A 16,327-nucleotide genomic window follows, 5' to 3' on the forward strand; every position below is an offset into this window, starting at 1 on the left:
GCATTTTCTTTTTTTTTTTTTTGTCTTTTTGTCTTTTTCCGTGTCCAGCAACGGATCGCAACCCTCAGTGTCGCCCCTGCACCGGACTGGGGACCGGCAACGGGATCGCAACCCTCGGCGCCGCTCCCGCGCCTCGCTCAGCCAGCGAGCGGGAACCGGTCTGTATGTGGGATCCGAACCCTCGGGCGGGAGCGCCGCCGCGCTTCCCAAGCGGCACACTATCCAGTGCGCCACCAGGCCGGCCCCTCAACTGAGTATTTCTAATCAGGTGACTTTGCCTGGGTGAATCACCGGGATATGCAGGATTCAAACAAACCACGGGCATCTCTGGGTATGCATGTGACTAGGACACAGGGCCAGAGGTATCACAGGACATGAATCTGCCTAAGTGTACCTGGCTGCAGTGTCTGACTGGAGCATCTGCCAGAGGCCCTGTAACCCAGTGTGTCTCAGAGTGTGACTGACTGCGTGTTATCTGTATGCGTGAAGCTGACTGGATAAACTTGACCAAGGAGAGCTGCCTGAAAAGAAGTGCCCAGGACTATCTATGAATCTGTATGGATTTGCCTGGGGCACGTCAGAGTCCTCATCCTATCTGGATGTATCTGACCAGTCTGCCTCAGTGTGAAATCTAACCAAATACTACCGAAGGCATGTGACCAATCTATGTGACCAAGTATATTTCAGTGTGTGAGACAGTCCAGGAGCACTGACCAGGGTAGCTCACTAGGTATCTCTTACTGTGGGTACTTTGCTGTGTGACTTTGACAAGGTCAGCCACCCGTCTGTCTTACTAGAAAGTCTGAGTGCATGAATCCCAAGACTGTCACGGATCCAGGATTTCTGACCAGGTATATCTGAGTCTCTCCCACTCAGGTACCTGACCTGGTGTATTTCGGTGTGTAAATGCCAATGAGTTTCCCTGACAGGAGATACCAGGATCGGGGGAAAAGGATAGTCCTGAGCTCCATGGAGGAGGGGAAGGCACGTGTCTTAGAGTCCTGGGGAGGGCGGGGAGAGACTCCCACTATATGGTCCATGCATGGATCAGTACTCACGACATAAGTCCGGCCGCCTCCACTCGCCGAGCTGGGCCCCAGAGGCCTGGCAGGCTGCCACGTAGGCGGCCACGGCAGGACAGAGGCCTCCCGGATGGCCCTGAGCCTGGCAGGCATCCAGTAAGCAGGCCTGGAAGTACTGCGCGGGCGGCACGAGGCCGTGGCAGGGCGCCAGCGGGCCGTCGGAGGCCGAGATAACGCCGCAGGCGTCAGGGCGGCCGAAGGGCTCCTGCTGCTCAGCCGTGCACGGCTGTGGGCACGGCCCAGGCATGCACTCTCCGCAGTCGGGGTCGCCGCCCACTTGCCAGCCGCCGGGGTTCCCGCCCACCGCCTCGAGGTCGTCCTCGGGTTCCTGGTTGTAGTTCCCGCACAGGCCACAGAGGGCGCCCGCGTACGCCGCCGGCACGCGCAGGCGTACGAAGCTGTTCCCGTCGAAAGCCAGAGAGAGCCCGGAGGCAGTGGCCACTATCACGTCCGCGCCGCTCAAGTACGCGTGCAGGAGGGAGGCCAGCTGGAAGGGCAGCGACACAAGCTCGTCGTCCACCTACGGGAGTGGGGCGGAGGGGTGAGCGGCATGCACACGGGTTCGAATCCTGGCTCCGCCAACTACTGGCTGTGGGACCCTGAGCGTACTCCCCCCTTATAACAGTAATAATGAGCATTTATAGACACGGAGTCACTAGCTCCTAACGCTACTCTGAAGCAGGAATTTTTCTTAGGCCCATTTTACAGAGGAATAAACTAAGGCTTAGAGAGAGGGAAGCCACTGCTCCAAGCCATCCGGCCCCCTAGGCCTGTACTCTGAACCCTTCCATCATGCTCCAGCTAAGCTGTGAAAGGTGCTCAAGGGAATAGTGGGCTCCTTATTGTCTCAGCAACCCCGGGGCTGGCACGTGCTCCTAAGCCCTCTTCACCTGTAGCTGCCGGGGCCAGCGAGCACTCAGGGTCAGGCTGTGGTTGTGGATATGTAGAGTGACACTGCGCGTGTAGCTGACAGCCTGGCTGCCCCGGTGCTCATTGGCTACAGTGACAGTGAAGTTCTCAGCCCCCGTAGGTGGTGCATGGCAGGGTGCGCTCAGCAAGTACTCGCAGGTGCCTTGGAAGTCGAATCGGTGCCCATCCAGGGTGATATAATGGGGGTCGCCCCAGGCCTTGCACTCAGCTGTGCTGACAGGGTGGCAGCCATGCTGGCCCGAGGGCAGCAGGACACACTCTTCGCCTAGCCTGCAGCTGGCAGGCGTGCAGACCAGCAAGTCACCCCCAGGCCCACAGCGGCACCACTGGGAGCAGGTGGCATCAGCCCAAAACTCGCTGCCTGCCTCGTAGTAGGTGCCATTGGCCCAGCAGCCACAGCCGCCTTCCAGGGGAACGCAGCGGTCAGCACTCAACACGAAGCCTGCGTTGCACTGGCAGCCCTCCACGCAGGGGCCCTCACATGGGGTTGGGGTCGTGGGTGCTGCAGGGGATGGGCAGCTGGCCGGGCAGGGTGGGCCACAGAGTTCATAGTGGCTGTTGTCTGGGCAAGAGATCTCTGTGGGCAGATGAAGGGGTGGGAGGGAGAGAGAGACAGAGAATGCGTTGGGGTGGGGTCCAAGGACAGGGTAGGAGGAGACAGAGACAGACACAAAGAAGGGCAGACAGAGAGGGAGAGAAGACAGACACAGAGAGACCAAGTGAGATATACCAAGAGACACAGAATGACAGAGAGGGGTACAGAGAGAGAAATGAAAGAGAGACAGAGACCCAAACAGAGAGTGAGGAAGAGACAGAGAGAGAGAACGAGAAACAGAGAGACAGAGAGAGACAAAGGGAGTCAGAAACACCAAGAGACAGACACACAGAGAGAAACTAACAAAAAGACCCAGAAGGACTGCAGTGAAACCAAACCAGCCCCACAGAGCCAGGCCCCACCCCAAGTCCCTGCCTTGCTCCCCCAACACTCACCACAGCCGGCCTGTGTCCGCCAGTCCTTGATGACAATCCCAGCAGCCTGGCAGGCAGCAGCATAGGCAGCTAGTGCCTGGCAAAGTATGTCGTGGGCCCCACCACCCAGGCACACATCCAGAACACAACCCTTGAAGAAGCTATTGGGCGGCACAAGGGCATGGCAGGTGGTGAAGGGGCCCCCTGTGCCAGGGACCAGGGGTCCGCAGAAGCCAGGTCCCGCATACTCCTCCAGTCGGTCCTCAGGGCACGTTGGGCAGGACCCCTGACATTCGTTCCAGCACAGTGGGTCCCATCCTGGGACTTGCCAGCTGCCACCCCAGACAGGTATCGAGGGAGCCAGTGTGCCATTAGGAAAGACTTGGTCGTTGTTGGGGTTATGGTCCATGTTCCCGCAGAGCCCGCACACTGCACCGTGATAGCTACTGGGCAGTGTCACCTCTACCCCCCAGTTCCAGTCATAACTGACTCGCAGCCCGAAGTCAGCCACTAGCACCGCTTTTGATGTGCCCTGTGTCACTGAAAGCCGCCCACCAGCCACAGAGACAGGCAATGATGTCAGCAAACCGTTCACCTGGAGTAAGGGAGGAAGGAGGCAGACGGGTCACTTGAGGTGGGGACGCCCCAGCTGTGGCCCCCTTCTCCGCTCTCTCATCCTGTCAGTGGCTGAGTGCTGCCAAGGCCTTCCTCATGACTGACAGTTATATGGTCATTTGACAAACATTGTAGACGTCTGTTATTGTCCAGGCCCGGGGAATGAAACCTTACATCTGCTTTGTTTTCTGGATCTCTCTCTCTTCTTTTTTTTTCCTTTTTTTTGTCTTTTTTACTGACCGGTAACGGGATCGCAACCCTCGGTGTTGCGCCCGCACCGCGCTCAGCCAGTGAGCGGGAACCGGTCTCCACGTGGGATCTGAACCCTCGGCAGGAGCGCCACCGCACTCCCAAGCGGAGCACTCTCCAGTGCACCACTGGGCCGGCCCTTGATCTCTCTCTTGATCTCCTTCCTCTCGCTGTATCTCTCCCTCTCCCTCACCTAGGTCTCTCCTTCTGGATCTCCTCTCTCTGAGTTTCTCTCTGTGTATCTCTCTCTGCCTCTGTCTCTCTTTCTCTGGGTCTCTTTGTCTGGGTCCATATCTCCTTCTGGGTCTTTCTGTCTCTCTCCCTCACTTGCTCTCTGTGTCTCTCTCTCCTCCTCCCTACCTCCCTTCTCCTCGTTCTCTCACACTCACTCACCATCCTTATTGATGCCTACCCTGTTCCAAACCTCACTCTGTCCCCGTGAGCTGCCATTAAGCTACATCTCCATTTCCTTGGGCAGAAAGGGTGGCCTTTCTCTCTCCCCCCATCTCCCTGGCTTTCTCTTCGTGTCCCAGTTTCTGCGCTTCTCACTTGTTCTCTCACAAACACGGGTGCTTTCCTGAGGCAGACTCTGAGCTGAGCACTTCACATACACCACCCTGCTGTGGGGCAGCTACAATGCCCACCCGCTAGGATGCCCATTTTACAGACAAGGAAACTGAGGCCCACTAAGTAAACTTTTATAAAAAGGCAAATGCTGAAGTCCTACATTAAAGCCCCTAGCAAAGGGCGAGGCTCACTTAATTCCCAGTAAAAGGGTGATGTTTTGCTGTAATTATTGTTGTTTGGGTTGCCATTTTTTTTAGGCCTAGTTGAAGGCAGAGAATCTTGAGCTCCTAACTGTGGCCATCAGGTCCCCTCCCACCCTACTCAGGGGCTCAGGGGACCGGCCAAACATACCCGGACTTTGCCAATCTCGCCCTTGTGGATGGAGATGTTGGTGCCGAGGGTAGTCACAGTGACTAGCTTCACAAAGGACACAGTGGGGTTGCCCCGGTTCTCATTCTTGGTGGTGACAGTGAAGAGTGTCAGGCCCTGGGCGCTGACCCCTGGGCAGCCAGCTGCCGCCAGCACATAGTTGCAGGTGCCCTGGAAGTCAAAGTTCCAGCCATCGAAGGAGTGGTAGTGTGGGTCGCCCCATAGCCAGCACGTGGCCTCATAGTTAGGCACGCACTTGCCCTGGCCACCTTGGTCTTTGCACGTCTCCTGTGGCCGGCATGTCACACCATGGCATGGGTCTGGGGGCAGAGGAGAGAGGACCTTGAGGGGATGCCCACCATAAGGATGGCTGCTCCCCAACTTCTGCCCCAGTCTGTGCCAGGGATACTGGCTCTGAGGGTTACCACAGGTGAGACCAGATTCCAAGTTCCTCACACCTAAGACCCCGGCCCTACAGTTTGCTGTTTCCAGGCCCAGGCTCTGGGAGTCCCCAACATCTGATACTCATGCCCCAGGTGTTGAAGTTCTCCACATCTGAGACCCAGGCCCCAAAGGTCCCTACAACCAAAACCCAGGCTCTAGAGTCCCTACCTCTGAGACCCTGGCCCTGAAGTTTGCTGTCTGAGACTCAGGTCCTGAGGTCCTTGCAGCCAAGACCCAGGCTTCAGGGTCCCTATGTCTGAGACCCAGGCCCTGCAGTTTTCTACATTTGAAACCTAGGCCCAAGGGTTCCCTTGCTTGAGATCTCAGCCCCAGGGGACCCAGGTTGAGACCTGAGCCCCAGGGATCCTTGTGTCTGAGATGCTAGCCCTGAGAGTCATCACCATATCTGAGACCCAGGTCCTGGGGGTCTCTGTGCCCAAGACCAGGGCTCTGGGGGACCTTCTGGTGAGAGCCCAGTGCCAAGGGTCTCATATCTAAGTCTCAAGGCCTGGGTATCCCTCTGTGCAAGACTCCATCCCAGAGGGTTGCTGCATTTGAGACACGAGCCTTGGCGGGTCTCATTTTTCCAACCTTGGAGGGCTTCTGTGTCCAAGACCCTGTCCCTAGGCCATTATATCTGTGACCCAGCTTTTGGAACCCCTGTGTCCAAGAAGCCAGCCTTCAAACTTCCTCCTCTCTCCACCGTGCCAGTGATCAATTTGTTGCCTCTCAGCTTCAAATCCACCCATGGAGTTACACTTTGTCAGGAGAGGGTGCTAGAGGGTCACTGCAGGAGGGAGGGCTGCCTCATCCTGCGTCTATCCTGCTTTGCTCTTCCAGCTCCTGCCTGTATTAGGAGCCACACTAGGGAGTCCCACTGTCCCCAGCTGGCTTCCAAGTGAGTCACCATGGTGCCCTGGCAGGTGGCTTCCCACGGAGTTTCACCAGCACCCTAGTGGAGGTTTCCTTCCTGCCAGCTACAGCCTGCACAAATCTCTGCCACCCAGTGAGCTACAGCCACAGCCTCTCCACAGAGATCTGAGTCAGCCTTGGGGTTGGGGCCCCCTTCCCCATTTCTCCCTCCTCTGCTTTATCCCTACAGGTAGGGGCTACTCCCTATATCCATCATGCTTGTATTCTCTTTACCCTTTAGTATTTAATCCCTTATTACGAGTAAATAATTCCTCACATTAAACATTCCCTATTCTAATGACTGTGAGGTTTCTGTTTCCTGACTGGACCCTGATTTATGTGCCCCCTTCCCTGGCATTCCCTATTATCCTGCTCATCAGCACTGAGGGTCTCAGCCACTGCCCTCAGTGCTGATGGTCCCATTCTCTTATCTTTGGGGGGCTCTCTGCCCTTTGCCCTAAGAAACCAGTCCTGCAGGCGGCTCTGTGTCCCAGATTTAGTCTGGGCAGGTCCTATGTCTGAGACCATATCCCTAGAAATTCCAATCCTCCACTTGACATGGGCCCCCATATCCAAGATCCCCTTGGTGGGGTCTCTGCCCTTGGCCCCGGGAGTCTCTGCCTGAGACCTCAGAACTCTGCTTTCTGTCCCTGCCCCCAGGGATCCCAGTCTCCCCTGCCTTTGGGTGCTGGTGTCTGAAGACCCAAGCCTGATTCTACATACCAGTGGTCAGCAAACTATGGCACTCCAAGCTCCCAATTTTTGTATTATAGTTTTATTGGAGCCACACCTCTTCAATTACATAGTCTATGGCTGCTTTCATGACACAAAGGCAGAATTGAATAGTTGTGACCAAGACCACATGGCCTGTAAGCTTAAATATGTACCATCTAGCTCTTTAGAAAAAAGGTTTGCCTGTCCCTACCTTATACTGAGGCTCTCTGACATCTGCCCTGGGAAACCTAGCCCTGAGGGTCCCCTCAGCCCAGATACTCCCCAAGAGTCCCTGCCTCCCAGACTGGATGGTCTCTTCCTGGCCCTGAGAAACCCAGCCCAGGTGCCCCCAGGTCTGAGACCTCAATCCTTAGTCCTCTGCACCTTCCACTGTGAACATCCTGGTCACACCACCCTCAGCTCCAGAATCCCCACCTCTGTCCCCAGTTGCATCAGCCGCAGCCCCGGCCCAGCACCTTTGGTAACACAGCTCAGGACACCTCCCGAAGGCTGGCACACCTGCCCTGGCTTGCAGCTGTGATCCTGGCACACCATGCCTTGACCTGCACGGCACACGCACTGCTGCTGGCAGCTGTCAGTCAGTACTGTCTGCTCCAGCTGTGGAGACAGAGGACATGGCCATCAGGGACCCCACAGTGGGAGCTGACTCCAGCATCTCTGGTGTTCCAGGCACAGAGGGGTCCCATGGATATGAAAAGAGCATCTCTCAGCAGGGTGGCCCATGCTGTGAAACTGATGCACAACGTGGCCTTGGGACACAACTCATTCATTTATTCATTCGCTTTCATTCATTTACTCATTCAATCATTCCAAAATATCCACTCGATGTCTACTGTCTAGGAGAAATGGTGTGACACTGGAATTAAGAGCATATTGCCTAGGTTTGAACCCTGTTTCTGCTACTGCCAAACTGTATAACTCTGGGCTAATTACTTAACCTCTTTATGCCTCAGTTTCCTCATCTGTAAATTGAAGATAATAATATCACCTACACATGAAAGTATAATTTAGTTAATAATACATGTAAACTACAGATGAAATGAAAAGGGACTTCCTTTAAATAATCCAACTTGGAGGCAAAGGGGGGTAGAAATAAAACAAGACTGGTAAAATGCTAATTATTTTTTAAGCAAAGTGATGGGTGGGTAGGTATATGGAAATTCATTCCACTAATCTCTGAACTTTCATGCGTTTGAAAATTTTCATAATAAAAAGTTTATATGCGTGTAATACATATAAATAAAATATATACGCATAGCATTCAAAACAGTAATGGGCATGTAGTAAGCACCATCTATGTATTTGCTGTTATTACTATTATTATTTGTGTGAGAACAACATAGAGGGCCCTGCCCTCAAAGAGCTCACAGTCCAGTGAGGGAGACAGACTTTAGACAAACACACACGCAAGTGAGGAGACGGTGCTGGAGACTAACCATGAGGGAGTGGAAGAGGACGCAGGAGGAGTTAGCAGCTGGTACAACAGAGACAAAATCTCATGTTTGTGGTCAGGAAGGCCACCTTTGCCAGACCAGGGATACAAAGCCAAAACCTGACCTGGGGAGCCAGGGGAGGGTTTAAAGTTTCAGGGCCTATGGTCATATTTAGAAAGGTTTGTCCCGATGCCATGTAAAGGGTGGACCAGAGGGAGCAAAAGTGGGGACTCGGAGGAACCCAGGTGGGAGAGGACAAGCTGGACCAAGGTGGGACCATTGGGAGGGAAGAAGGGCTGATGGGCAGTGGGAGGGGGCTCCAGGATGAGGCCCCATGTTCTCTCCCTGATGGCTGGTTCCTACCTCATAGTAGACGCCGTTGTGGTAGCAGCCGCATTGCTGGATGGGCACGCAGGCTTGGCCATCATAAAGGAAGCCATGGTCACACTGACAGCCTTCAGCACACCCATCTGGGCACTGTGGGGAGGCACTGAGAGCTGAACAGCCCAGGGAACAGGTGTCCGCACAGACCTCATAGTGGCTGTTGGGGGGGCACTCCATCGCTGCAAGGGGGGTTACCGATCAGAGCCACAGGGAGGGAGGGGCTTCGGGGCCCTGGGTCTACCCTTCTGTGCATCAACCTCCCCACTCCCTGCCTCAGTCTCCCCTCTCACTCACGACAGAAAGATTCACTCCGCCAGGTCTCCACATGGCCTCCAGAGGCTTGGCAAGCACTCACGTAGGCATGAATGTTGGTACAGAGAATGCTGAGGTTCCCACCACCCAGGCAGAGATCAAAGACGCAGTCTTGCAAGGGACCCTGGGGGTTGACCAGCTTGTGGCAGGAGGCCAGTGGCCCTGTGGGGCTGGTAAGGAGCCCACAGAACTGCTCCTTCTGATACTTCTTCTCCAGCTCAGCGCTACATTCGGGGGTGCTGGGAGTGCAGCCCTCGCTCCCGTGCTCGCAGGTGGGCGGCGGCAGGCAGGGAGAACCAGGCACTGTCTCCTCCCACGAATTGCCAAATTCATTGGGATTGTCTGCCTGCGAGCCGTTGGGCTTCCGGAAGTCATCCTTGGGGTCGCCATTGTAGTCCCCACACAGGCCACACATTTGCTGGTAGTAGTTGCCTGGGATGGTGACCCGCACATAGTACTGGAGGTCATAGGCCACACGCAGGCCAAAGTTGGTCTCGATCACAATGTCTGAACCATGCTGGAAGGCACGGATCTGGCCCTCAGCCAGCACCACTGGCAGCTTCAGGTCCACACCGTTGACCTGGGAGGTGGGAGATGCCATGCTTCAGAAAGTACACTTGCAGGGGGTCAGATCCTCGTTCAAATCTCTGCCTGACACTGAAGGTCTGTGTGACCTCACCTCTCTGGCCTGTTTCCATATTTGTAAAATAGGAATAATAACAGGGTCTTGTAGTAGATTGAACAGTGGCCCCCCAAAAATATGGCTTTGCAGATGTAATTAGGGTAATGATCTCAAGATGAGATCATCTTGATGAGGGTGGGTCCTAAATCCAATGACAAGTGTCATTATAAGAGCCAGAAGAGAAGACACAGAGAAACACAGAGGACAAAGCCATGTGAAGATGAAGGCGGGGATTGGAGTGCGGCCACAAGCCAAGGAGCACCTGGAGTCACCAGAAGCTGGAGGAGGCAAAGAAGGACCCTCCCCTAGAGCCTTTGGAAGGGGTGCAGCCCTGCACACACCTTGATTTTGGACTTCGGGCCTCCAGAACAGTGAGTAAATAAATTTCTGTTGCTTTAAGCCACGAAGCTTATGGCAATTTGTTACAGTAACCACAGGAAACTAGTTCAGGCCTCAAGGGAGTGACAATCTTACCAGCCATCCTTTATTACCACTCGGTGTGGTCATCAATAACGCAGTGGTTGACCCTGGAGCCACTTGCCTGGCTTACCCTCTTTGTGACCCTGGGCAGATGATTTACCTCTTTGTGTTTCTGTTTCCTCATCTATCAAGAGGGAATACGGTGCCTACCCCATAGGGTTGTTGTCAGGACCAGGTAAATTAATATCTGTAAAGTGCTGAGAAAATTAGCTGGCACAGATTTTGTTTTCTGGGAGCATTCACTGGTATTAGCGGCTATGACTGAAAGTTTTCATTTTGAAGAGTAAATGGGCACTAAGGTTTTTTGCTTTAAGCATTGGTGGGTGGAAAGTCAGGCTACATTCCTGGGGAAATGAACTTCAAGCCCATGAGGACCAGTGGTTTTAGTTGAAGGCTACTGGACACAAACAAAGCCTTGTAAATCCACCTGATTAACACACTTGCTCATCCATTCTCATCACAAAGTGCACACTGGATTCTTTTGGAGGTGTGAGGAACCAGGCAAGAAGGCAAGAGAAAGACATGTTCCTGGCTGAGTCTCCTAAAGACATAGTCAACTGCCATACTTCCCAAGCAGGGCCAGGTAATAGTTAAGGGCAAGTGACTTCACATGTTTGCCTCAGTTTCCTCATCTGTAAAGTGGAGGGAGATAATTGTTTTCACCTCACAGGGAAGCCAGGAAATTCAGTGAGATGCAAATAACAAGAACACCAACAACTCATGCATATTTAGAGCAAACTATAAGTAAGATGCTATTCTAGGAGCTTGGGATCCATTAGGGAATATATGAAATCATGTCATGCATGCCCAGTGCATAGTGAGCACCTGGTCAAGTCTGCTGCTTATCAGTATCCTCTTCAGCACTGCTACTAGAACAATGGCTGCGTGCCTGCATTCTAGTGGGACCTCTGGGGAAATCCCTCCAGTGTAACTGAAATCCCTTCTCCATATGAGACCAAGTCCTTCTTGGTCAGGAAACCCAGAATGGCACAGGGTCCAGTGGGTGGTGTGCTGGCACACGATTCTGGGTTTAAGTCCTGCCTTTACTGGAGGACTTTGGGCCAGTGATGAGACCTCCCCTCTAAAAAATAAAGCAAATCATAGTGCCTCCAGCTGCTGTTGCGAGGATAAAATGACACCATGGACATGCAGTGCTTAGCAGCCAACAAGGTCTGGGGTCAGCTGTGTTAAAACTGTAGCTGCTATTATTGTTATTGCTGTTAAGGGGGTGACAGGATCACCCACAGATTGTCCTCTATCCCTGAATCTTTCCCACCCCTGAACTTTCCCAACCTCTGATTGCATCATGTCTTGCCAAGGGTTGGGACGCCAGGGAGGTGGCTGGGGTAGACACTGGGGATGGTATGGAGGGAAAATGGAGTGGGAGGGAGAAGGGGGTGGGAGAGATGTTCAGAGGGGATAGTCAATGGACAGAGGGGCAGAGAGAGGGGAGACTGAGCCACATGGGAGCGGGTCCCAAGTCCCCAAGGCTCTCACTCTGGGTTCTGACCAGCATCTCCTCTTCTCAGGGACCCAATGCTTCCCAGAGCACCCTGGGCTCTGTGCCCCTGATCCTAGGCTGAGAGCTGCCTTGCTCCACCCTCAGGCGGCCCTCCATCCCAGGGTTCCTCCCTCCACGCCCCACCTCTGCTCTCACCGTGACCTTCTTCTGCCCCTGCTCCAGCCTCAGGGTGAAGTTAGCCACCTGGACCGTGATGTCTCTGGTCACACTGACTTTCCCATTGCCCCAGGCCACATTCTCCTGCAGAACGGCAAACTGGTGCAGGCCGGGTCGGGTCCCGCAGGTTCGAGCCAGCGTGTACACACAGGTGCCCATGAAGTCGAAGCGGCGGCCATCGAAGGTGGTGTAATGGGGGTCTCCTGATGCTTGGCAGGTGGCAGAGCCCACAGCCACACAGCCCAGGATGCCGCTGGATGGCTGGCAGTCCTCATGTGGGCCGCAGGTGAAGGGCTCACAGGACACCAGGCCGCCCTCCTGGCATTGGCAAAGGGAAGTGCAATTGGGCCCAGGGTGGAAGGTCTGGCCTGGCGGGTGGTAGGTGCCCTCATGTACGCAGCCACAGGAAGCCAGGGGCACGCAGGATTCGCCACTGAGCACAAAGCCCTCGTCGCACACACAGCCCTCATGGCATTCTGAACCACAACCCCCGGGCACTGGGAGGTCTCCACAGGACAGCGGGCAGCCGTGGGAACACACCTCGTAGTGGCTGTGGGGTGGGCAGCTCAGTGCTGCAGGGAAAGGGGTGTCAGGATAAGGAACTCCTGCTCCCAGGGCGACACAGTTGACCCCCAACACACACACATGTGCGTGCACACACATGCACACACACTCATACATGAGCAGTCCAGCTGCAAGGAGCCCCTATGCTCAGTGGGGCCTGAGGAAGACACCATATCACAGTTAATCTGATCCTGATAATTTAGATTCTATTCCAATTTCACCATGATCTAGGGTTATCTGTAATGTCTTTAATGACCTTATTCAAGTTGGTTACAGGCTGTTGATATGTGACACCTATTTTAAACATGCATATGCATGTCTGTGTGTATAATCTATGCAGTGTATTGTGAATGCAGTACTTTTAGCTTCTTCCTTCTGTAGTAGTAACATATTTAGCCAGCATTGTAAAGAGAAAACAAAACAAAACAAAACAAAAACCTTCCTGCTCCCCTCCCTAAACTCCAGTCACTTCAGTCTATAAACAAAGTAAAAAGACTTAAACTAAAGCAAATCAAGCCTCTATTTGTGCTGTCCATTACAGTAGCCTCCAGGCACTTGTGGCCATTTAAATGTAAGTTAATTAAAATTAAATAAAATTGGGGCCGGCCAGTGGCTCACTCGGGAGAGTGCGGTGCTGATAACACCAAGGCCACGAGTTCGGATCCCACATAGGGATGGCCGGTTCACTCACTGGCTGAGCGTGGTGCTGACAACACCAAGTCAAGGGTTAAGATCCCCTTACCGGTCATCTTTAAAAAAAAAAAAAAATTAAATAAAATTGAAGATATAATTCCTCGGTTACACTAGCCCCATTTCAAGTGCTCAACAGCCACATGTGACTAGCGGCAATCATATTAGATGGTTCAGATATGGAACATTTCCATCATCACCAAAGTTCTATTGGACAGGACTATTCTAGATCAGGAAAATCAGGGGGACAGAGGGACAAGATAAACAACTCCATGAAGAAGCAACTAGCCAAATCCAGAAAGTGGGAAATTCTTTGGGACAAATGACCGGTTTTTTCTTTTTCTTTCAATAAATAAATGGAGGGAGAGATAGAGAGATAGACACGTGATAAAGAAAGTAGAGTGAAATATTAGATTGTAGAGTCTAGGTGGTGAGTATATGGGTATTTACTGTAAAATTCCCTCAGCTTTTCTGTGTATTCGAAAATTTTTATACTCACGGCAAAGTTTCTCACTCCTCCAAGGGTGTACGGTGGCCCCAGCAGCCTGGCATGCAGCAGCATATGTGGTCAACGCATCACACAGTGGCGTGGACTGGCCTGGCAGCAGGCAGAGGTCATAGACACAGTCACGCACAGCACCCTCAGCATCCACCATGACATGACACTCCCGGAAGGGCCCCTCAGGGTCAGCAAGGATCCCACACTCGTTCTTGCTCTGCAGCTCCTGGGCCACCAGGGAATCCAGCTTGGGACAGTCACCTGGTTCAGCCGCTCCGCAGCCAGACCTTGTCTCCTCCTGCCAGCTGTTCCCAAAGGCCAGTGCATTGGCAGCTTGGCCCCCACCCCGCAGAGCCAGGTCATCACCTGGGTCCCCATTGAAGTTCCCACAGAGCCCACACAGGGCCCCAGAGTAGCTGCTAGGCACCTTGGCAGTCACTAGGGCGTTCCAGTTGTAGGTGACTGTCAGGCCAAAGTCTGTGCGCATGACAGCATCATTGCCTTGGCGGAACACCTGCACCTGCCCATCTGCTGCATGGAAGGGCAGGTACTGAAGGACACTGTCCACCTGGATAGAGATGTGGGAGAATCAAGTGGTCAGGGTATTCATTATTCTGTGGCCCACCCCTCGCTCACTTGGCTCCAGCTACCTTGATCCCCTTGCTGTTCTGTGAATGCATTACACTCAGTCCCACCTCAGGGCCTTTGCACTGAATGTTCCTTCTGCCTGGTGCACCATTCACCACTCTTCATCCTTCAAGTATCAGCTTAAATCCAAATCCCTAACCCATGGCCTTCAAAGCCTACATGATCTGTCTCCCCATTACCTCCCTGACCTCATCTCCTCCCACTCTCCCCCTCACTCGTTCTGCTCCAGCCACGCTGGCTTTCATGATAGTTCCCTAGCTCTCTGAGTTTACTCCAGCCTACATTACCTACCATGGTACCTTTATACTTGCTATGCCCTCTTTCTGGAGTACCACCCATTACTCTTTACCTGGCCACTTCCACCTCATCTTTTAGGTGTCAGATTCGATCCAAACTCTTCATAATGGCCTAAAAGGCCCTGGACAATCTGAGACCCACTACTCACCCATTTAGACTCCTGGTACCGCTCCAACCACCACCCCTGCAACTCCAGCCATGCAGGCATCTTGAACTCACCAAGCTCAGCCCAGCCTCAGGGCCTTTGCACTTGCTGTCCCCGCTGCTTGCAACATTCCCACGCTCTTCCACATCCCTATTCTTTGCCCGGCTGCCTTCTCCTTGTCCTTCATATCTCACTTCAAAATCTAACCCCTCCACCCACCAGGCCCTGCCTGTCCCCACTTTTCTGACCTCATCTCTTACCAACCACTCTATCCCATCTTCCCAACTTCATTCTTGCAGGTGCCTCCTCATTGTCCTCTCTGCTGTTCTGAGCTCTTCTAGCTCAGTCCAGCCTCAGTCTTTGCACCTGCTGTTCTCACTGCCTAGGAACTGCTGCTCTTCACCTGATGGCCTCCTCCTCATCCTTTAGGTTTCAGCTTAAATAAGAAACCTGATAGTAGCCAGACCCGGCCTCATCTCCCACCTCACTCTCCCTTAGTCGCTGCACTCCAGCCTCACCGGCCGCTTTGCTGTTCCTCAACCCTGCAAACTTATTCCTGCCCCAGGATCTTTGCACTTGCTATTCCTTCTTCCTGGAACACCCTTCTGCCCACATCTCTCCCTGCCTGTTCCATCTCTTTCTTCAGGAGAGTCAATAGAGTATAATGGTTAAGAATATTGACTCTGGAGCCAGACACTCTGGCTTCAAATCCTGGGTTTGCCATTCACTAGCTGTGTGACCTTGAGTAGGTGACTTAACCTCTCTGTGCCTCAATTTCCTCACTTAAGATGAGCTACTTCACAGGGTCATTGTGGAGACTGAATGAGTTAACACATGTCAAGCATTTAACACATTTAAGTAACGTAATATATGCTGGTTATTATTATTCAAGTCTCATCTTAAATGTCATCTCAGAGAAGTAGGAATATAAATATTAATAATTATGCCTTCTGTTTATCTAGAGGTTTCTCTATGCTAAATACTGGGCTTTATGGGCGTTATTTCCTTTACTCCAGGGTTGCTGTGAGGATTATAAGTTACGGTATGTGAAGGATTTAACTCTGTGCCTGGCACATTGAAAGTTCTCTTGATCTTTCTCATTTCCGAGTCATCCATCCCCCTCCCCTAGGGCATGGGCCACTGCCCCAAATGCTCAATAATAATTATTAGCTATTGTTGTTGTGAATCTCCCAACAATCCCACTTCTCCATTTTTATCTTTTTTTTGTTTTTAAGAGAAAATCAGTGGTTCTCAACATCCACTGTGTAGTAAACCCTCTGAGAATACTCTGCTCAGAAACCTGTGGCCATGTAGACCCATCTGTCAGGCTCCCCACCACCACCCTGGTCTGAAAAGTTGGGCGAGTACCTCCGTTATCCCCTGTCCCCCACCTCTAGTTCCAGCATTTCACATATCACCTGACATGTCATCTTGCTCTCTGAAAATCTATCCTCTTCCAGAAGATGCACAAATCTACAATTCCAAGGTTTATAACAACAAAAATAATAACAGCCAACATTTACGGAACTTAAACACTCTTCTAGTATTAACTCACCAACTCCCCACAACCACCCTGCGAAATGCCTCCCCCCCACAACACACCCTCTTATCATTCCGGTTGACAGAGAACAGAACTGAGGCTG

At 52.8% G+C, this 16,327-nt stretch overlaps 1 protein-coding gene across 1 annotated transcript in view; it reads right to left on the reverse strand.

Moving 5' to 3' along the window:
• The window catches only part of FCGBP (Fc fragment of IgG binding protein), a 37,753-nt gene that overhangs the window by 11,640 nt on the left and 9,786 nt on the right, over window positions 1-16,327 (reverse strand). Inside the window, exons 7-15 of the mRNA XM_008582569.1 lie at window positions 13,595-14,162; window positions 11,821-12,413; window positions 8,984-9,581; window positions 8,669-8,868; window positions 7,328-7,469; window positions 4,764-5,101; window positions 3,003-3,576; window positions 1,973-2,589; window positions 1,059-1,602 (exon numbers count right to left, since the gene is read on the reverse strand). Coding sequence (XP_008580791.1) covers window positions 1,059-1,602; window positions 1,973-2,589; window positions 3,003-3,576; window positions 4,764-5,101; window positions 7,328-7,469; window positions 8,669-8,868; window positions 8,984-9,581; window positions 11,821-12,413; window positions 13,595-14,162 — 4,174 coding nt within the window. The remainder of the gene's footprint in view (window positions 1-1,058; window positions 1,603-1,972; window positions 2,590-3,002; window positions 3,577-4,763; window positions 5,102-7,327; window positions 7,470-8,668; window positions 8,869-8,983; window positions 9,582-11,820; window positions 12,414-13,594; window positions 14,163-16,327) is intronic.

The sequence above is a fragment of the Galeopterus variegatus genome, unplaced genomic scaffold, assembly GCF_000696425.1.
Source record: "Galeopterus variegatus unplaced genomic scaffold, G_variegatus-3.0.2 Scaffold93, whole genome shotgun sequence".
Lineage (NCBI taxonomy): Eukaryota > Metazoa > Chordata > Mammalia > Dermoptera > Cynocephalidae > Galeopterus > Galeopterus variegatus.